This window comes from Pan paniscus, chromosome 16 (assembly GCF_029289425.2).
Source record: "Pan paniscus chromosome 16, NHGRI_mPanPan1-v2.0_pri, whole genome shotgun sequence".
Classification (NCBI taxonomy): domain Eukaryota; kingdom Metazoa; phylum Chordata; class Mammalia; order Primates; family Hominidae; genus Pan; species Pan paniscus.
In genome coordinates this window covers 65,471,499-65,494,515 of record NC_073265.2, presented here as the reverse complement: position 1 = coordinate 65,494,515, position 23,017 = coordinate 65,471,499, and the positions used below count along the sequence as shown (strand labels likewise).

Sequence of the window (23,017 nt, the reverse complement as noted above, 5' to 3'; positions counted from 1 at the left end):
ATGAGGTAATAAAGATACTTAAAAAGGGGAAATCTAATTGCCTTCTGAATATAGAAAATCTGAATCATCAAAAAGCTTTCTCAGAACCCCATTCTAATTCCAAACAGGAAAAATGAAGAATTAAAATAGGAAATATTTTGCTTTGTCATAGATAAATATGTGTATGTGGGCAGGAACTCAGTGGTTGACAATGGGATGTTACTAGAGAACTTCATTTTCACCATTTCCAGGACATTGAACTTACACTTGGATTGAACCAAAAGTAAAAAGCACAATTTATAACAAAATTTGAATAAAGAGCCATGTTGATTTTGGTTTGTCAATTAGCACTTTTCTTTTTCAAGGCAGGAATTTTTGTTGAAATGCTTGGTAGTTGGACAGTGTAAGGTCAGTCAGTAGTAAGATCTATTGGCATTAGATTTTCTTTGTTAAGGAATGTATTTTAATATTTTAATTCTTTGTTTGAGATGGAGTTTCACTCTTTTGCCCAGTCTGGAGTGAAGTGGTGTGATCTTGGCTCACTGTAACCTCCGCCTCCTGGGTTCAAGCGATTCTCTTGCCTCAGTCTCCCAAGTAGCTGGGATTACAGGCGCCCGCCACCATGCCTAGCTAATTTTTGTATTTTTAGTAGAGATGGGGTTTCACCATGTTGGCCAGGCTGGTCTTGAACTCCTGACTCCGGTGATCTGCCTGCCTCAGCCTCTCAGAGTGCTGGGATTACAGGCTTGAGCCACTGCGCCTGGCTGGAATGTATTTTAATTCTTAACTGGCCCTTTTGCTAATAAGAATAATTTTTACAGTTGGCCATTAAGATTTTTTGATCTGTTGATATTTATAGTGGTGGCTTTATTTGTATATTTCTGATAGATGGATAACTAGGAACTTATCTTTTAATCATAGGTGGCACAAGATCTCTGTAAAGTAGCAGGCATAGCAAAAGTTCTGGTGGCTCAGCATGATGTGTACAAAGGCCTACTTCCAGGTGAGGTTTTCCAGTAGAAAAAAATGTAGTGTCTAAATTACGCTTGAATATATGAATATGAAAGTATTCCAAAATATTTTTTATCAAATGTGTTTAATTCTCAGAGGAACTGACACCATTGATTTTGGCAACTCAGAAGCAGTTCAATTACACACACATCTGTGCTGGAGCATCTGCCTTCGGAAAGGTGAGAAGGTTGAGAATGTGGAATCTGATATCACTGCTTGAAAGGGTTAGATTTCATTGTGCTGAAAGTGTGCAACAGACTGTTTATGTAGCCAATCTGGATTTATCTGAATTGATGTGGTAGTTTTGCTAAAATTTATTCTTTCAAGATTTTGTCATAATTTTCTGTTAAAACTACCATTTCCAGGTTTTCAAATTATGTTGTGGAGAAAACTCTAATTAGGCTATTATTTTAAAATTTTCTGCATGTAAAACTAATGCTGAATTCTGCTTGCATGTGAGAGAGAGAGTGAACGAGCAAGAGTCATTTCTATTAGTAGCCCATTTTAAGAGATGGTTTATTTGGATGGCTGATGGATATCTAGAAAAGCCAAATTTTATCTACGTGGGGAATTTGGAAAGGGCTTGTGGTGGTTGAAGACATCCTTAAGGTAAAGAAAGCTGTAATCTGATCATGTGCATTGTGATGTGTCTGAAGAATGAGTGTGTTATCAGATGGATAGCAGTCTACATAAAGTTAAAAATGGAGGGAGGAGTGTAATGGGAGCCTAAGACAAGGAATTCGTCAGTGGATTTTTCTTGCTCTCTCTCTGCGGCCGTGGATGTTATCTTAGCTCTCTTTTCTTTTGTTCCATTCTTAATAAGGTGTCATTTTTAGTCTTTATTTTTACTTTTTTTTTTTTTTTTTTTTTGAGATGGAGTCTCGCTGTCGCCCAGGCTGGAGTGCAGTGGCGCCATCTCGGCTCACTGCAGGCTCCGCCCCCCGGGGTTCACGCCATTCTCCTGCCTCAGCCTCCCGAGTAGCTGGGACTACAGGCGCCCGCCAGCTCGCCTAGCTAATTTTTTGTATTTTTAGTAGAGACGGGGTTTCACTGTGTTAGCCAGGATGGTCTCGATCTCCTGACCTCATGATCCGCCCGCCTCGGCCTCCCAAAGTGCTGGGATTACAGGCGTGAGCCACCACGCCTGGCCTACTGTTTTTTTTTTTTCGAGATGGAGTCTTACTTTCCTCGCCCAGGCTGGAGTGCAGCAGCACAATCTCAGCTCACTGCAACCTCTACCTCCTGGGTTCAAGCCATTCTCCTGCCTCAGCCTCCCGTGTGTAGCTGGGATTATAGGTGTGTGCCACCACACCTGGCTAATTTTTGTATGTTTAGTAGAGACAGGGTTTCGCCGTGTTGACCAGGCTGGTCTCGAACTCCTGACCTCAGGTGATCTGCCTGCTTCAGCCTAGCTCTGTTGCCCAGACTGGAGTGCAGTGGCACGATTGTAGCTCAACATACCCTCCAACTTGTGGGCTCAAACGATCCTCCTATCCTAGCCTTCTGAGTAGCTAGGACTACAGGTACATGCCACCATGCCCAGCTAATTTTTAAATTTTTTGTGTCGATATAGTCTCCCTATGTTGTGCGGGCTTGTCTTAAACTCCTGGCCTCAAGTCATCCTCTCATTTCAGCCTCCCAAAGTGCTAGGATTACAGACATGAGTCACTGTGCTTAGCCTATTTTCACTTTTAAAAATTGTAAAATAAGTTGTACACAAATACATCCTTATTAGGAAGACTGCATGTAAGTACAGCAGTGTGCAGAGCAAGGTGTCAAAGTCCAGCTTTCTTATTCCCAACTCACCCTCCCCTCTTTAGAAGTATAGCTGTTAACAGTTGTACATTCTTTTAGGCCTCCTTCTATGGATTTTTAAATTACAGTACATGTACAGCTATATATTTTTTACTTCTAAAATGGGATAATATGGCATGAATTGTTTTGTGAATAGTAGCTTTTACTTAAGAGTATGACTTGGGCAGGGTGCGGTGGCTGACGCCTGTAATCCCAGCACTTTGGGAGGATTGTCTGAGCCCAGGAGTTGTAGCCCAGCCTGGGCAATACAGTGAGATCTCATCTCTACAAAAAAATGAAAAAAAAAAATTAGCTGAGTGTGGTGGTGCGTGCCTGTTGTCCCAGCTACTTGGGAAGCTGAAGTGGGAGAATTGCTTGAGCCTGGAAGGTTGAGGCTGCAATGAGCTGAGATTACACTGCTGCACTCCAGCCTGTGCTCCAGGGTGACAGAGCAACACCCTGTCTCAAAAAAAAAAAAAGAGTATGACTTTGGCTCATAATGTTTCTCTTTTTTTTTGTGGCTGCATAAGATTCCATATTTAGCTAAGGACAGTTAACTTGGTTCCAGTTTTTTGCATTTATATACTTTGCTGCAAGAAAACATGGTCATGCATGTATCTGTGTAAACATGGGCTGGAATTTATTTACAATAGAGTTCTAGAGGTGAAATCACTGAGTCAAATGCTATGTAGTTTAAAAATTTTGATACCTATTACTTAATTGCCAACACTTGGTAGTATACATTTTAACATTTTTTCCCCCAGTCTGATGGGTGAAATAATCTTTGTGGACCGTTCTGTCTCTGAGAGTTTTGATTATATATTGGATGATTTAAATAATTTCATGAGCCTTGAGTTTCCTTCTATCATGACAGTTCACCTAACAGAGTGTTAGACCATGAAAGGGTGTTTGTTATTAGCTAGATTTTAGTACTCTGGCCATGATTGCTATGTTGTAACAGATGGGAGTTTTGAGAATAAGGGTCACATAATAGTAGCTGGTCGTGCGGCCTGTAAATGGGTTTGGAATGAGAAACGTCTATCAGAAGAAGCCAAACAATTTGCTGTATGATAGTCCTTCACCAGCTGTGGTTTTGAGATAACACACTTTTATACTTGTCTGCTAGAATTTTAAAATATGTCATTTTTTATGCACAAAAAGAACTCAATTATTGCTTCTTCTTCCCAGAAACCATGCAGGCAGCTTGCTGGATGGGATATATTTTTAATAGGATAGATATCTGTGTACCATCCACCCTCATGACTTTTAGATAGAAGACCAGATCCAGGAAAACATACTTTTAAGTACCATGGTAAAATTTCTTGAAGATATGTTAAACAAGGGATAATGAAAATACAAAAGACATTAAATTTTGAGCAATTTAGAAAGTTCTAAAACTTTTAAAAGAGGCAAAGTCTGTATAACATAAAATTTGTAAGATAATCTGTTCAGCCAAGTAACTATTCCAGTAATAATTCCTGAACAGTTAAAGAAGGTGGTTCAGGAGGAGGATTACTTACTGAAGCTAGCTTTAAATACTGACAAATCTGGTTTTTAAACCAGATTAAGTAGGTGCTTCAGAATGGGCATGGTGGCTCATGTCTGTAATCCCAGCACTTTGGGATGCCAAGGCAGGAGGATCAGCTGAGGCCAGGAATTCGAGACCAGCCTGGACAACAACGCAAGACCCCGCCTCTACAGAAAAAAACAAAACATAAACCAAAAAATGAGCTGGACGCAGTAGCGTGCGCCTGTAGTCCCAGCTACTCAGGAGGCTGAGGCAGAATAATGTCTTGAGCCCAGGAGTTCAAGGTTACAGTGAGCTATGATCACACCACTGCAAGTTCAGCCTGGGTAACAGAATGAGACCCTGTTTCCAAAAAAAAAAAAAAGAAGAAGAAGAAGTAACTGAGACTTGGGGAACTGTGACTTTCCCAAGGATTCCTGCTACTGAGGACAAAGTTAGCACATGCATCTATTTCAGTACAAGCACAAGAACACACCTTTATTTTATTTTTGTTGCTTTTTAAATATGTACTACACAGGCTGTTCTTCAGGTTAGTGTTATTCTTTTCCTTTTTTTTTTTTTTTTTTTCCTTTTGAGGCAGAGTCTCACTCTGTCACCAAGGCTGGAGTGCGGTGGTACTATCTCAGCTCACTGCAACCTCCGCCTCCCAGGTTCAAGCAATTCTCATTCTCATGCCTCAGCCTCCTGAGTAGCTGGGACTACAGGCATACACCACCATCCCCGGCTAATTTTTTGTGTTTTTAGTAGAGATGGTGTTTCACCATGTTGGCCACATTGGTCTCAAACTCCTGGCCTCAGGTGATCCTCAGCCTCCCAAAGTGCTGGGATTACAGGTGTCAGCCACTGTACCTGGCCTTCCTCTTTTTTTTGTACAATATCAATTTAAACAAAAGGTGAAATGTCTGCTGTGAATTTTTTTCTTTTATATACATTAAGTAAATGTATACAAGCATAATCTTTTTCAGTATTTGAGAATTTTACCACCCTTCTAAATTTGTTCTATCTTTTCTTATCTAAATTCAATAATCCACAACTGTCACACTTGGTAATTGATGTTTATTAAATTTCATATCTCATAATTCAATATATTGCATTAAGGTGGCTTAATACTGTAAAACTCATGAAACTCTTAATGTAGTTAGAGTAATGGTAGGTACTCAATCTCAAAGGCTATTTAAAAAGCTGTGCTTGAAGTTGTGTATCCAAAGGTGCACACGAAATATAAAATATTTGAATTAAAATTTCTACAGAATATGCATTTAGAATATGTCATTACTGATCATTTATAGTCTTCCATCACTATGTATGTGTGTTAACTCACTGCTTATTTTGCTTTTAGAACCTTTTGCCCAGAGTAGCAGCCAAACTTGAGGTTGCCCCGATTTCTGACATCATTGCAATCAAGTCACCTGACACATTTGTGAGAACTATTTATGCAGGTGAGTACTCAAGGAAGATAATTAATCAACATGTTAAATTTTAGTGAAAAGCATAAATTAATCTTGAAGATAGAATTTTAAATCAAGCCATACAGTTGCTTTAAGTGGACCATCTTAAAGGTTTCTGAGGAAAATTTTAGTCTAGAATTGCTGGTGGCCCTTGACATGGCATTCTCCCTGATGGATCGCAAACACAGATATTTCCTGCCTGTTTATTCAGTTTGCAGAGTGATATTTTCCTAGTGATCAATAAAAATTAGATTCACAATTTAACATATTTTGTAAGTGGTACCTGGAAAAGCAAAACTTAAAAAAAAATAGTATTCTCAATCTTTGCTGCTTCTACTTCATTTCCATCGGCATTAAGAAATTCATTTTAGCCAGCTGCAGTGGCTCGTGCCTATAATCCCAGCACTTTGGCAGGCTGAGGTGGGAGGATTACTTGAACTCAGGAGTTCGAGGCTATCCTGGGCAACATAATAAGATCCCATCTCAAAAATAAATAAATAAATAAATTAGCTGGGCGTGTTGGTATATGCCTGTAGTCACAGATACTTGGGAGGTGAGGTGGGAGGATTGCTTGAGCCAGAAGGTCGAGGCTATGGTGAGTTGTGATCATGCCACAGCACTCCAGCCTGGGCAACAGAGCAAGATCCTGTCTCAAGAAAAAGAAAATAAATTCATTTCAGTGTCTCTTCAGTTGCTTTTTGCTTAGCACACTGGTCTCTAGTGGGGTCGGAGAAGGCAGTGAACTCTTTGTTTTTTGCCTGATTAAAGTTGTGTATTCCAGTATGAATGGCTAATTCTGAAATTAGACTTTTCATCTTCCATAATGTTTGAGGGAAAATATTTTGTCATGGTTTAGGTTACTGTTAATGTGATAGCTAATCCAGAGTGTCTCAAATCCTCTTAAAATCTTAGCACATTCATACCTGTTCTTTATGACCTATTGTGTTTTCAAGATATTCCTCCTTTAGCATGCATAGTAGCTGCATTCTTACTAAGTTGTTGCAGCTCATAGTTTTGAGTTACTGATTGTATTGTTTTTGGAGAAGGAAGCTTTGTTCATATTCCTTTTAGAGGTGTAGTGTACCTTCTTAGTGTGGATGCCTGTTCGAGTTTCTTCCTTCTAGGTGTGGTAGTACTTGTCCTGCTTTTAAAGACATCCAGGGTTATACAAATATCTACTGATATGTTTCTTCACCGTTATGGTTCACTTTTTCCTATACTTAATAGAGTTACAAGACAACTGGTCAACAGTTATTTCTTGCCTTGTTTGTGAAGTAAATTCCAAGCATCAAAGGAATGCTAGTTTTGTTGCCTTTTGCTGTTGCTTTTAAGAAATAGATTGTATGTTTCAGGAAATGCTCTATGTACAGTGAAGTGTGATGAGAAAGTGAAAGTGTTTTCTGTCCGTGGAACATCCTTTGAAGCTGCAGCAACAAGTGGCGGTAGTGCCAGTTCAGAAAAGGGTGAGTGTTCATTTGGAGTTTTTTTGTTTTGTTTCTTACTTTTTTAATTCATAGACTGTATTATAATAAGAGATGACCTCTGCCTGCATTTCTAATGAATAGTATTTGAAAGTTCAATTTAAATGATATTCCCAAGCTTATACAAAAATAATAAATATGTATAACTTACATCTTTTTCACATTATCTTTGGTACTAGGATAGTTGCTTTGGTAGATCAAGGGAGTGGGAGACAGAGGATCTATTAAGATTAAGCTTTTTTACTCTTGTCACTGTTTCCTATTATATTTGGGTGATTCAGTATAACAGAAGAATGTAATAGGAAATGTGTGGAGGGTGTCACACTTTAACATATATAGTGTCTTATTTGAACCTCATAGAAAGAAAGTTATTCTATATTCAGACTCAGAGAATTGAATGATTTCTGGAGTCATACAGCTAATGTGGCAAAGGCTGGAATCTAGTCTCCTTAAGTCTTTCCATTATCAGAGAGAATTAATCAGGAGCACCGAAAATTCACAGTAATTAACTTAAATTTCGTGAAATTATATACTTGTGTGTTTCTCTTGAAAATAATTCTTGTTATAGAACTTGAAATCATAGTCATTGTTTTATTATGTATTAATGTATGCAGCATCAAGTACTTCACCAGTGGAAATATCAGAGTGGCTTGACCAGAAATTAACAAAAAGTGATCGACCAGAGCTAACAGGTGCCAAAGTGGTGGTATCTGGTGGTAAGTGAAATATTAATCTTAAAAGATGTAAATTGAAAATACTTTGATTTTTTTATTTTTAGTATTTATTTTAGAAGTACACAGATCTTTTTCAAATGTAAGAAGTTGGGAAGTTTGGGATATTATTCCCAATTAACCAATTAGGAAAATGAAATTATGAGCATAATACACAGTTTGGGGTTTCTGTTGCACACCTAGTCACTGGCACCAGAGGGAGCATGGTATAAATCTTATCTGCATAGCTTTGCCACTTGGTGCCATCTTATTGATGGACTTCCATGTATTCTGCAGAGTATGGTTGGCTTCTGAATTATAGATAGAACTGGCTGGAATTTCAGGGCCATCTTGTGTATAATTCCTACCCTTCTTTCCACTTGGAAAGATTTCCAGAGTTGTCCATGTCTTTGTGTATAACTCTTTAAAAAGTTTCTTAACATTTAATATCAAAACTGTTAATATTGCATAAGACATGCTTATTTTTGTACATCATTCTCCTTGTCTTTAAAAACAATGATTTTTTTATGGCCCACTGACTAACTTTTTGAAAAAATAAGGACTGTTATGCTTTTTAAATCCTTGCAATTAAACATCCAACAAAATAATTAAGCTTTCAGACAGCCTTCTATTGCAAGTCTCATTGAGAAAAAAAATTTAATATTTTGAAGTGATATATCTGACTTGTTTTTCGTTTTCTTTCTTTATTTTTGAGATGGAGTTTCGCTCTTGTTGCCTAGGCTGGAGTGCAATGGCACAATCTCTGCTCACCGCCATCTCCACCTCCCGGGTTCAAGCGATTCTCCTGCCTCAGCCTCCCGAGTAGCTGGGATTACAGGCATGTGCCACTACGCCCAGAGCGGTGACTCACACCTGTAATTCCAGCACTTTGGGAAGCCGAGGCGGGTGGATCACCTGAGGTCAAGTGTTCGAGACCAGCCTGGCCAACATAGTGAAACCCCGTCTCTACTAAAAATACAAAAAATTAGCTGGGCATGGTGGTGGATGCCAGTAGTCCCAGCTACTCAGGAGGGTGAGGCAGGAGAATTGCTTGAACCTGGGAGGCAGAGGTTGCAGTGAGCCGAGATCGCACCATTGCATTTCAGCCTGGGCAACAAGAGTGAAACTCCCTAAAAAATAAATAAATAAATAAATAAATAAAAATAATAATTTTGTATTTTTAGTAGAGACGGAGTTTCTGCATGTTGGTCAGGCTGGTCTCGAAATCCTGACCTCAGGTGATCCGCCCACTTCAGCCTCCCAAAGTGTTGGGATTACAGGCGTGAGCCACCAAGCTGGGCCCTGACTTGTTTATTCACTTATTTATTCAAGAAATGTATATTGGTTATCTGTTCTATGACAGGCTTATTGCCAAGTGCTGGAGAAACAGATGAAAAGGCAGAATATTCTTCCTCTCGAGGAGTTTAAAGTCCTTGAGATGACTCCCATTCAAATAATAACTTTATTCAGTCATTCAGAGAAATTTATTGAGCATCTATTATATGTAGAGTTTCGCTAAATATTGCAGATATGGCAGTGACCAAGATAGATATAGATCCTGAAATTAAAGAGTTTTTATTCTAGTGGGGAAAAAAACTCATATTAATTACACAATTAGTTAACTAGTTAATCATAGTAGTGTTGAATGCTTTATAGAAGTATAGGAGTGTCAGAGGCCAGATTTATAGAGGAGGTGACATGCTTAATATGGCAGTTACATAACATGAAAACTTACTCCAGTATATAAAATAGCAAAATTGTTCCAGAATGTATTTGATGTTTGCCTAATTTTTTTTTTTCATCTTTTTAAATGAGGTCGAGGCTTGAAGAGTGGAGAGAACTTTAAGTTGTTATATGACTTGGCAGATCAACTACATGCTGCAGGTAAAGTTATTTTCCTTAGTAGAAAGATATTCCCTTTTTGTTGGAAATATTTTTTCTTCATTATTTCATTTTTGTGTAAGTCTTTCAACCCTACAAATTATTTTACTTTCCGGATTTTTCAGTTTTTCTCTCTGAACCAGTTTTTCTTAAGCCTCCAAGTAAATGGTATATAGCATTCAGTGAGGAGAAGGCCTCCTAGTATCTCTTACATTTGCCTAATCTTAGTAGGTTTTTTTTTTTTCTTCACTTAAAAAATAATGAAATGGGCCAGGCGCAGTGACGCACACCTGTAATCCTAGCACTTTAGGTTGCTGAGGCAGGAGGACTGCTTGAGCCCAGGAATTTGAGACCAGCCCTAGCAATGTAGTGAGACCCCATCTCTACAAAACGTTTAAAAATTAGCCAGGCATATTGGTGTGTGCTTGTAGTCCCAGGTACTCAGGAGGCTGAGGTGGGAGGATTGCTTGAGCTTGAGAGGTGGAGGCGGCAGTGCACTGTGGTCGTGCCACTGCGTTCCAGTCTGGGCAACAGAGTGAGACCCTGTCTCAAAAATAATAAACAAAAGACAAAATAATGAAATGTTAGTTTCAGTGCCTACTTCAGATTCAGGAATACCCTGGTTTTTCATCTTTTTTTGGTGGTCTTAATATAACTCTTATACAAATAGAAATACATTTAAAGTTTTTAAGTTTGTAGTTAAAAATATAGAATTGTAGTTAACCATTTATAGGTAAGGTAGAACCTATTGCTGAAAGTACATTGATGAGAAGGGAGTGATGTTTTTTGAAAAACCAAAAAAATTTAAGCCAGGCACAGTAGCATGTGTCTGTAATCCCAGTTACTTGGGAGGCTGAGTTAGGAGGATTGCTTGAACCTAGGAATTTGAGACCAGCCTAGGCAACCTAATTGAGACCCTGTTTTGAAAAAAAATGTCTTTTTAAAAGCATTTGATTATTTTTGAATTATACAATCACTACAATGAATATATATTAAAATGTCCCAATTCTGTCATCTCACCCTCCTTTTAAGACTTTAACATATAACTTTCCAGGGTTTTCCTGTAACTTTCTGTGGTTTTCCTGTGCGAAATTTCTATTATATAACACGTGTACCCATAGAAACAGTAATAGTTTTGTCAGAATAAAGGCATTATATTGACACTGTATAATCAGATGGTAGTATTTCAGGGTTTATTTTCATTCATTCTTTCTTCGAACAAGTATTTATCAAGTGTCTGCCATATTCCAGGTACTATTTTAGGTGCTATTAGTTTATTTTGGCTACAGTAATAAGTTAATACAAACTTGGTGGCTTAAAGCAACAAAGTTTTTCTCTCACAGCTTTGGAGGCCAGAGATGTGTTGAAGTGTTAGCAGGGGCCATACTCCCTCTGGGGGCTCTAGAAGATAATCTGTTATTTTCCTCTTCCAGCTTCTGGTGGCTACTCTGATATCCCTGGGTTTGTGGCCACATCACTACAACCTCTGCCTCTGTCTTCATATCATCTTCTCTGTGGGACTGCATTCAGTCTCCTTCTGTGTCCCTCTTATAAGGATACATGTCAGGCGTGGTGGCTTATACCTGTAATCCCAGCACTTTGGGAGGCCAGGGTGGGCGGATCACCTGAGGTCCGGAGTTTGAGACTAGCCTGGCCAACGTGGTGAAACCCCATCTGTACCAAAAATATAAAAATTAGTTTGATGTGGTGGTGCACACCTGTAATCCCAGCTACTTGTGAGGCTGAGGCAGGAGAATTCCTTGAACCTTGAAGGCGGAGGTTGCAGTAAGCTGAGATTGTGCCACTGTACTCCAGCCTGGGTAACAGAGTGAGACGCTGTCTGAAGAAAAAAAAAAAAAAAAAAAGGATACGTGTAATGGCATTTAGGGCCCATGTAGATAATCCAGGATAAACTCCCTCTCAAGATCCTTAGCTTTATATATATCTGCTGCCACGTAGGTAATATTCACAGGTTCTGGGGATTAGGATGTGAATATATCATTGGAGGGGCCATTTTCTTGCCTACTACAGACACTTAACACCATAGATTAGTAAATAATATAATATGGGCCAGGCGTGGTGGCTTACGCCTGTAATCACCTGAGGTCAGGAGTTTGAGACCAGCCTGGCCAACATGGGGAAACCCCGTCTCTACTAAAAAATACAAAAATTAGCTGGGCGCAGTGGTACGTGCCTATAGTCCCAGCTACTTGGGAGGCTAAGGCAGGAGAAACGCTTGAACCTGGGAGGCAGAGGTTGCAGTGAGCAGAAATCATGTCACTGCACCCTAGCCTGGGCAACAGGGCGAGACTCTGTCTCAAAAAAAAAAAAATGTTAGAGAATCGTAAGTGTTAGGGAGACTAATAGGATGGGTCATGGGGGGTGGAGAATTGAAGGGAAAGATTGAAGTTTAAAATAAGATAGCCAGATTTGGCTTTAATGAGAAAGAGACATCTGGCTGGGTGTGGTGGCTCATGCCTGGAATCCCAGCACTTTGGGAGGCCAAGGCGGGCGGATCACTTGAGGCCAGGAGTTCAAGACCAGTCTGGCCCACATGGTGAAACCCCACCTCTACTAAAAATATAAAAATTAGCTAGGTGGGCGGATTTCTTGAGGCCAGGAATTCAAGACCAGCCTGGCCGACATGGTGAAACCCCACCTCTACTAAAAATAAAAAAATTAGATGGGTGTGGTGGCACGTACCTGTAGTCCTAGCTACTCAGGAGGCTGAGGAGGGAGGATCACTTGAACCATGAGGTGGAGGTTGCAGTGAGCTAAGATTGTGCCACTGTACTCCGGCCTGGGTGACAGAGACACTGTCTGGAAAAAAAAAAAAAAAAAAAGACATCTGAACAAAGGTTTGAAGGAGGTGAGGAAGCAACCCATGAGGAGATCTGGGGGAGAGTGTTCCAGACCAGAGCAACTAGTAAAGTGCACAGAGCCTGTCTAACGCAGGAACACATCTGGCCTATTTGATGAATAGGAAGGAGGCCAGTGTTGGAATGGAAAGTGCAAAAGAGAAAGTAGCAAGAGATAAAATTGGGAGGCAACACAAGACCAGATCACACAGGGCCTTATAGGACATTGTAAAGAGATTGCTCTTTCTCTGAATGAAATGGGGAACCATTTCAAGGTTTGAGCAGAAGAATGACATGATCTAACACATTTTTAAAGGATCACTTTGGCTGCAGTTTTGTGAATAAGCTGTAGGGGGTAAGTACAGTAATGGGGAGATCAATTAGCAGGCTATATCAGTCGTCTAGGTGGGAGATACTCATAGTTTGGACCAGGGTAGTTGCAGTTGATGTGGGGAGAAATTGTCAGTTTTGAGATATATATTTGAAGGTAGAGCCATCAGGATTTCCCGACAGATTGGATGTGGATTATGAGAGAAAGTATTTTTCCTGGCGAGTGGTAGGATGGAGTTACAGTTAGCTGAGATAAGGAATATCTCGAGTGAAGCAGTTTCCAGGGAGAGATCAGGAGTTCAGTTTTGGGCATATTAACTTTTGAGATATCTAATAACAGATATCTGAGTAGACATGTCAGTTAAGCAGTTGGTATAGGAATGTGAAGTTCCATGGAGAAGTTTGGCCTAGAGGTGCATATTTGGGAATCAGTTCATTTGGATGATATTGAAAGCCATGAGACTGGATGAAATTACCAAGGGAGGGAGTGTAGATAAAAAAGAGGTCCCAGGCCAGGTGCAGTGGTGTGAGCTTGTAGTCCCTGCTACTCTGGAGGCTGAGGCAGGAGGATCTCTTGAGCCCAGGAGTTTGAGGCTGTATTGTGTTATGATTGTGCCTGTGAATAGCTACTGCATTACAGCCTGGGCAACAGAATGAGACTTTGTCTCTTAAGGAAAAAAAAAAAAACAAAAAAACTCAGGACTAAGCCATAAACCCTGTATGATTGAGAGCTAAGAGAGAAAAGGAGAAAGAAGACCAAAAAGGAGTGATAAGTTAGGCTAGACAACCAGGGCAGAGGCTATGTTTTGGAACCCAAGTGGAGTGTTTCATTGAGGGGGGAAAAAATTGATCAACTATGACACACACTGCTAACAGGTCAAGGATGGTGAGGATTGAAGATTGACTATTGGATTTAACCACTTAGACATCATTGGCCACTGAGCAGTTTCAGTGGAGTGATGGAAGCAAAAGTCTGATTAGAGTGGGTTTAAAAGAACAGTTCTGGCCAGGTGCAGTGACTCGCACCTGTAATCCCAATACTTTGGGAGGCCAAAGTGGGACGATTGCTTAAGCCTAGGAGTTTGAGACCAGCCTGGGCAACACGGCAAAACCCCGTCTCTACAAACAATATCAGAATTAGCCAGGCATGGTGGTGTGCACCTGTGGTCCCAGCTGCTTGGGAGGCTGAGGCAGGAGAAATCACTTAAGCCCAGGAGGTTAAGGCTGCAGTGAGCTGTAATTATGCCACTGCACTGCAGCCTGGGTGACAGAACAAGACCCTCTCTAAAAAAAGAAAATAAATAATAAAAGGCATAGGTAGTGGTTACATGGTTGTCTTCACTGTATGGTAATGCTCTTGAGCAGCACATTTGTCTTTTTCTGTATGTAGGTTATATTTTAATGAAAAGGTTTTTAGAGATAGAATGGGAGGGCTGGAGTTGGAGACAGTGAATACAGATAACTTTTTGAGGGATTTTGCTATATAGGGAAGCAGGAAAATGGATGGTAGCTAGAAGAGGAGTCTGGCCAACAGGGGGACTTCATAAAGCTGGGACAGGTAATAACATGCTTCTATGCTGATGGGAATGCTCCAGTAGAGAGGGAAAAGTAGTCATATTTTTTCTCTTCACTTTTTCCCCTTCCCTTCACATACTTTTTCACTTCACTCAAGGACATCACTCCCTTATTCTCCCTCAGTAATTCTCCCCTGAGGGAAAAGTCAGAATTACTGGAGTGATGTCCTTGAGTAGACAAGAGACAATGTGGACATAGCTGCAGGTGGTGGGTAGTTGTTACTTGGAGCATGTGGAAATTCTCTTTTGATCTTTTCAATTTTTTTCAGTGAATAAGAAGCAAAGTCATCAGCTGAGAATGAGGATGCTAAAGAGGTATAGGAAGTTTGAAAAGAAGAAAATATATGAAATTATAGTTTAGGAAACAGCTAATGAAAGGACTGGGGGAACTTAGTATAACTGCCAGGAATTAAGGTTTATTTATTTAGAGGAAAATATACTTCACATGGTTGGATATTTGGATGTTTTCTCCAGTAATGCTGAACTACAGGAGAAGAGCTATGGAAAAAGTGGAGAGGTTGCTTAATCAGCCAGAAGAGGGAGGTTTTTCTGAGTGAATGTGGTGATATAAGAGGAGAACAAGGAAGTTGAAGGCATAGCAAAGGAATGATTAGAATGTTTGATCATAGAATTTAAGGTGGGCAAAAACAAGAGGACAATGGGGGAGAGTTAATAGAATTGTAGATTACAGTGGGGTCAGAGGAATGTTGGAGGTGAATGTCAGCTGGAAAGAGGAGGTCAGAAAGATGCTGAAAATTGAGAGTATGAAGCAATCTTGGTAAAGAAAATGTCTAGGATATGATCATGGGTGTGGCTGAGGTAGGGTGGTGGGCAAGCTCACTGGAGGAGAGTTGTTCAAATCTCCAAGTGTTGAAATCTCCAGGAATTAAGATAAGACTAGTGTAGGTCTTTTGGTTTCCAGTCTGGCATATAAGAAGCTTGGAAGTCACTATTCTGTCCTAACAACAAGTAAAAAACTGAACAAACTGAAGAATCTAAACTCATCTTAGATCCATAGGAGAAGTGAGGTTGCATGGCAAACTGCTGTTCCCCAAACTGGAGAGACCAACAAGCAAATACAGATAATCACAACTTCCCAGAGCAGAAACCCAAAAGTAGTAACCTCCACAGGAGCTGGTGGTGGGGTAGGGGGACTTGAAGTCTTGTTGATGAATTGTTGGAGGTTCCGTGTTAAAAACTCCAGGTGGGCAGGGCACGGTGGCTCATGCCTGTAATCCCAGCACTTTGGGAGGCCGAGGTGGGCAGATCATTTGAGGCCAGGAGTTTGAGACCAGCCTGGCCAACTTGGTGAAACCCCATCTCTACTAAAAATACAAAAATTAGTTTGGCGTGGCAGCACGCACCTGTAATCTCAGCTACTTGGGAGGCTGAGGTAGAAGAATCGCTTGAATCCTGGAGATGGAGGTTGCAGTGAGCCAAGATCGTACCACTGTACTCCAGCCTGGGCGACAGAGTGAGACTCTGGTTTTTTGGGTTTTTTTTGTTTTTGTTTTTGACAAAAAACTCCAGGGGTATCCAGTGTGAGGTCCCAACATTTTTGTGAATTTTACCTTCAGGAGCTATTCCACATGGTGAAAATTAGAGAAAAATCACCTCATGCTTCCGACAAGGGGACGGGAAAGGGAACCATTTTAAAATATGCCAGAGCATTCTGTTCTTCTTAACAAGGTCTGATCTCCTTCAGGAGGAACTGTTTAACCAGAGATTAACTTGTGGGGCTTTATCAGAGCCTAACTGACCTGAGGAAAGGTAAATACTCAACTTCAGCCATTCTAGCCATCCTGTCCCACCTAAGGGAGAGAGAGGAACTGAGAAGCATGTGTAAAGTTCACAGTCTCAATATGGTCTTATTGAGGTATGGTCTTAGTAAAAGACCAAGACGTCACCATAGGACTGTAGAATGCTTCCTTTCCCCCAACACCTTACCACCATGTAATAAAGGCTTATTGACAGCACTTCCTTTTACCCGTGTACATCATGTTGGACTATCAAGAAAATATTGCAAGATATACTAAAAGGTAAAAGACAGTTTGAAGAGACAGAGAAAGCATCAGAACCAGACTGAGCTGGAATAATCAGACTGGAAATTTAAAACAACTGTGATTAGTATACTAAGGTCTCTAATGAATAAAAAGCAAGCAAGATGTGCAATATAAGCAGAGGGCTAGAAATCCAAGAAAGAAACAGAAATGCTAGAGATAAAAAACATTGTACCAGAAATGAAGTATACCTTTTAAGGACTTCTTAGTAGACTGGATATGGCCGAGGAAAGAATCTCTGAGCTTTAGGATATCTCAGTAGAAACCTCCAAAACTGAAAAGCGAAGAGAAAAATAACCAGAAAAAGAAAAAAACCAAAAAAAACCCCAAAAAACCTGAACTGTAATATAATATCTAAGAATTGTGGAACAGTTTCTAAGAGTATAACGTGTAATGGGAATACTAGAAGGAGAAGAGAGAAAGGAACAGAAGCAATATCTGACTGAGGATTTCCCCACATTAATGTCAGATACCAATCCACAGATCTAGGAAGCTGAGAGAACACCAAATATGAGAAATGCCAGAAGAACTTCAACTAGGCCTATCATTTGCAAACTACAGAAAATAAAAAATAACAAATACTGAAAGAAGCCAGAGGAAAAAATCCACCATACCTATACAAGAGCAAAGATAATAATTAGATCTGATCTCTTTTCAGAAACCATGCAAGCAGAAAGTGTAGTAAAATGTTTAAAGTGCTGAGAAAAAACACCCACCAATGTAGGATTTTATACCCTGTGAAATTATCCTTTAAAAATGAAAGAAATAAAGACTTTCTCAGACAAAAATTGGCAGAATATGTCATAGACTTACCTTGCAAGAAATGTTAAAAGTTCTTTTAGAGAGAAGGAAATGATAGAGGTCAAAAACTCTGATGTATATAAAGCAAGTGAGAGCATTGAAGAGGGAATGAGTGAAGGTAAAATAAGTTTTATTTTTCTTAATTGATCTAATAGGTAACAGTTTAAAATAATAACATTGTATTCAATTACATATGCTCATGTATTACAATTACTTATGTGCTCATGTATAAGTGAAATGAATCACAATGTAAGAAACAGGAGATAGGAATTAGGATTATCTTGCTATTAAATGGTACTTGCACCACCTGTGAAGTAGTAAAGTGTTATTTGAAAGTGGACTTGGATTAGCTGTAAATGAATATTGCAAACTCTAGGACCAGCACTAAAGTAAAACAAAAATACAACTAATAGCTAAGAAAAGAGACAAAATGGAATTATTTAAAATGCTCAGTTGGTGGAAGACAAAAATAGGAAAAAAGAACAAGGGCAACAAATAGAAAACCGTTACAAATATGGTAGATATTAATCCAACTGTGTCAGTTATTACTTTCAACATCAGTAGTGTAAATGCACCAATTAAAGATAAAGATTGTCATAGTGGATGAAAAAGTAAGACCCAACTATATGGTGTCTACAAGAAACCCACTTTAAATATAAAAATACATATACGTATAAAGTAAATGAGTGGAGAAAGATGTACCATGGTGATGCTAATTGAAGGAAAGCAGGAGTAGCTATATCAATTTCAGATGGAGCCAATTTAAAGTTAAGTTTTATTAGGTAAATAAAACCTGAGTTTTAATACACTTAAAGTTTTAAGTTCTAAAACTTACATTTTAATAAAACTTAATATAACTTAAGTTTCGCTGATATTGGGCTCCATATTCCAGAAATCACAGTGTAAGGGTCAGGAATATGGGAGATTGGTGCAGGTTAGGGAGCATGCAGAGCATTATGGGGATCAGTGTATGGGTTATGAAGGATAACCTTTGAGTTTGGGGCTTGTGGGGACAGACATAATGAAGGGCAGGGTGTGATTAGTCCTGGCTGACTCAAGATGGTGGTGAGGCTGTGCGTTTTTGGAGGTGGTTAGTTGTATTGTCTGTGGCTCCCTCTGTCCTTTTCAGCTTGAGATGAAGAGGCCTGAGGCTCATTCTTGACTCCTGCTGGGGAAGGGGTTGTTTTACTCCAAGTATAGGGCTCATTATTGACTCCTGTTGAATGAGAATAGAAAGTCTGTTAAATTTTATTTGTGAATTTGATAGCAAATACTGATTAAACCTTCATCTTGTTATATGAAACTCTTTATCCAGTATCTTCTCTTTATAGTATTACAAGAGGTAATATTGTAAAACCTTTCTTCAAAACTTGTGAAGTTATTACTTAAAGGAGCATTATATAATGACATTCTAAACATTATAGTGTAAATTTTATGACTGCCATTTTGATAAAGCATGCAGAAGAGTTAAGCCCAAATTAAAATCTGAAATACTTGGGTATAAAAAGAAGTTATTCCTTGAAGCTTTCTGTATAAAATATACTAGTACTTAGAATTCTAAATCAATGTCTTTGTTTACAGTTATCAGTGAATATCCTAACTAGCTGAATAATAGAGCTTGAAAAAAATGACAAATATTTTTTCCCCTTAGTTGGTGCTTCCCGTGCCGCTGTTGATGCTGGCTTTGTTCCCAATGACATGCAAGTTGGACAGACGGGAAAAATAGTAGCACCAGTAAGTATTGCAATAAAATATGCTGTGTAAAATGTTATGGGGGATAAGTACTGTATGTATTTGTTGAACAGTGATCTCAGTGATTTACCTTACTCAGTGTTCCTGAGCAGTTAGCCAGTACCATGGTGAATATGTCATTTTCACAAGGTCTGTATAGTTCTTTGTCTCAGTAAAATGCCCAGCAGTTCTTAAATCCAGCTTATTTTTCAAGTATTTTAAAGCAGTGGAACATTTTATCAAATTAAGTCATATTACATCAAATAAAACATTGATAAAAGCAGCATTTTATCAACTCAAATTTATAAGTTCACATTGATAAGATTTATTTCCATAAAGCCTTTAGAGAGTATAAAATCAATGAGAACAATGAACCTATTTTAATGAACAGAATTTTGAAATTGGGAGCTGTGAATGACAGTTTTAGTCTTATATCTTCCTGAACACCTAGTTTCTGTATTTTGTCTTATAGTATCAATTTCAGAAAATTCTGTTCTACATAGATAAGTGATACTAGAATATTCTTCAGTTAAGCCTGTCTAAAACTTGGAAGAGCAGGAAATTTTGGTCTCAAAGTTGAATCACAGTTGATAATGACTGTTTATATTTCTTAGGTGATACAGATTTTCAGTGAATAGGAGTCTCAGCCAGTTTAAACTTGTATAGTATGCAGGAAAACATGTTTTTTATATATTTCAAAACAATATGTAGTCTTATCCATTAAAAAAAAAATCTTACATCCCAGTGCTCTATTCTATGAGATATTCATTCACAGTTTTAAGATGCTGTAGTCAACATTTTCAAGGCTTTTTATTTTTGAAGTTTTGTTTTGTTTTGTTTTTTTTGAGATGAGTCTCGCTCTGTCGCCCAGGCTGGAGTACAGTGGTGCAATCTCAGCTCACTGCAACCTCCACCTCCCGGGTTCAAGCAATTCTCTGCCTCAGCCTCCCAAGTGGCTGGGATTACGGGCGCCCACCACCATGCCTAGGTAATTTTTTTGTATTTTTAGTAGAGATGGGGTTTCATTATCTTGGCCAGGCTGGTCTTGAACTCATGACCTTGTGATCCACCTGCCTCGGCCTCCCAAAGTGCTGGAATTACAGCGTAAGCCACCGCACCCGGCCTGAAGTTTGTTTTGAAGTATTTGTTCAAGTCTTTTGCCTGTTTAAAACTTGAGTTCTTTTTCTTTTTCTTTTCTCTTTGTAGGAGTTTTTTATATAACCTACACACAAATTCTTCGTCAGATGAATTTCCCATTCTAGGACTTCCTATTCATTTTCTTCTGATGAGTAGAGATTTCTAATTTTGATAACCTAATGTACCAGTCTTTCTTCTTATGCTTAATACGTTTTGTGTTATTCAACTTACTTGAAGTCAGAAAAGAAGTCAGAAAAGAAGATTTAAAGCTTAAAATACATACTAGAACTATTCATAAATTAAGTCACATCATCATGTGGCCTGTTTGCTTGTCATACTGAATTAGGCTGTGAGAGTGGATTTATTGAGCAGATGAGCTTGAGCCTTCCTTGACATTTAATGAGCTCTAGCACACATGCGCATATATATATATATATATATATATATATATATTTTAAGAGACAGGGTCTTGCTATGTTACCTGGGCTGGAGTGCAGGGGTTGGTCACAGGCATGATCATAACACACCACAGCCTCTAACTCCTAGCCTCAATTAATCCTGCCACCTCAGCCTCTTGAGTGGCTGGGACTGCAGGTATGTGCCACCATGCCTGACTGGCACACACATTATTTGTGGAAATCTTTCAATTTTACATAAGTAGACATCTGTAGGCCTGATTTCATAAAAGATCAGCAGACCCACAACCTTCTTAACCAAAAATATGTCTACAAGAAATTCAGGCTGGGCGCAGTGGCTCAAGCCTGTAATCCCAGCACTTTGGGAGGCTGAGGCAGGTGGATCACGAGGTCAGGAGATTGAGATCATCCTGGCTAATATGGTGAAACCCCGTCTCTACTAAAAATACAAAAAATTAGCCGGGTGTGGTGGCATGTGCCTGTAGTCCCAGCTACTGTGGGGGTTGAAACAGGAGAATTGTTTGAACCCAGGAGGCGGAGGTTGCAGTGAGCCGAGATTGTGCCACTGCACTCCAGCCTGGGCGACAAGAGCGAGACTGTCTCCAAAAAAAAAAAAGAAGAAAGAAAGAAATTCAGAGATATACACTGAAGTGACAGAGACTTATTTTGACTGACAGAGAGTGCTTGTGGTTATCAAATAGAAGAGCAGAGTGGCAGGGAGTGGCTGGTGGTATCCTTTCCTATATTGAAAATAAATGGCATACCATCAGCATTATTCAATATTACTCTTATGGATATAGAACCATCGAAATTTTTTTTCATAAGGAAATATATTAAATGCTTTGAAGACTTTGACATAAACTATACAGCCTCCGAGAGAATTTTGATTCATTAACTCAGGGGGTGTGTGTGTGTGTGTGTGTGTGTGTGTGTGTGTATGTGTATGTATATACACACACATATACGCATATATGTGGCTATACATATATACACACGTAATTTATGTATGTACATTTTGTTAAGGATCTGAAACTTTTTTTGGAAACTATATCTCAAATTTACAGAAAACTTACAAGTAGAGAACAAAAAACCTATATTTTTATGGGCCATTTGAGTAAGTTGCTGTGATCATCCCCAAATAGGTTATATAGGACATTTTCCTAATAACTACAATACAACTTTTTAAATTAGGATATTAACATTGATACATAATACCATCTAAGCATCAGACCCTGACATTCAGGTTTTGCCTGTTATTCCAAAAATGTCCTTTATAGCAAAAGGATATAGTGCAGAGTCACATATTACATTTTAACTGTCATGTGTCCTTCAATCATAAATATTAATAGTTCCACAGTCTTACCTTCACTTCATGAGGGAATTGTGAAGATTACCAGACAGCTGTTTTATAGAATGTCCCTCAATTTGGATTTGTCTAATGTCTTCAATTTAGGTTATATATCTTGAACAGGAATATCACAGAAGTGATACCTCATCCTATCAGATGGTATACAATTTCATTTGGTCTTTCATTTAATGATTTTCACTTTAATCCTTTGATTAAGGCAATATTTGCCAACTTCTCCACTGTAAAGTTACTTTTCCCATTGTAATACATATTTTATATGGAGGTACTTTGAAATGATATAAATATCCCAGTTTTCCTCAAACTTTTTTTTTTTTTTTTTTGAGACATAGTCTCGCTCTGTCGCTGAGGCTGGAGTGCAGTGGTGTGATCTCGGCTCACTGGAACTTCTGCCTCCAGGGTGCAAATGATTCTCATGTCTCAGCCTCCTGAGTAGCTTGGATTACAGGCATGCACCAACCCGCCCAACTAATTTTTGTATTTTTAGTGGAGACTGGGTTTTGCCATATTGGCTAGGCTGGTCTGGAACCCCTGGCCTCAAGTGATCCGCCCGCCTCGGCCTCCCAAAGTGCTGGGATTACAAGCATGAGCCACTATGCCCAGCCAATAAACTTTTGATTTATTCATTTATTTATATCAGTATGGACTTATGGTACCTATTTTATTCAATGGGTAAAAATCTATGGTTGTCATTATTATTGATGTACGAATTGTCCCATGTTTGGCTAGTGAGAGGCCCCTCTGTGTCTTTTTGATGTGTTCCCATCATTCTTTGAATCCTTTTTTACTTCCTGACAAGACAAGATGTTCCAGGCTCATTTTGTATTTTTCCTGTCCCATCTCTGGAACCAGTCATTTCTCCAAGGAATCCTGGTTCCTTTTGCTGAAGAAAAGTATTTAGAAGCCAGTGTC

The 23,017-nt window shown here is 39.1% G+C and overlaps 1 protein-coding gene across 2 annotated transcripts in view; it reads left to right on the top strand.

Moving 5' to 3' along the window:
• Positions 1 to 23,017, top strand: part of ETFA (electron transfer flavoprotein subunit alpha) — a 98,697-nt gene that overhangs the window by 17,982 nt on the left and 57,698 nt on the right. For both annotated transcript variants that reach the window (XM_008972393.4, XM_034939192.3), the window contains 7 exons: positions 901 to 982; positions 1,087 to 1,169; positions 5,652 to 5,751; positions 7,113 to 7,223; positions 7,856 to 7,957; positions 9,767 to 9,835; positions 19,107 to 19,189. In XM_008972393.4, the coding sequence (XP_008970641.1) occupies positions 901 to 982; positions 1,087 to 1,169; positions 5,652 to 5,751; positions 7,113 to 7,223; positions 7,856 to 7,957; positions 9,767 to 9,835; positions 19,107 to 19,189 (630 nt within the window). The remainder of the gene's footprint in view (positions 1 to 900; positions 983 to 1,086; positions 1,170 to 5,651; positions 5,752 to 7,112; positions 7,224 to 7,855; positions 7,958 to 9,766; positions 9,836 to 19,106; positions 19,190 to 23,017) is intronic.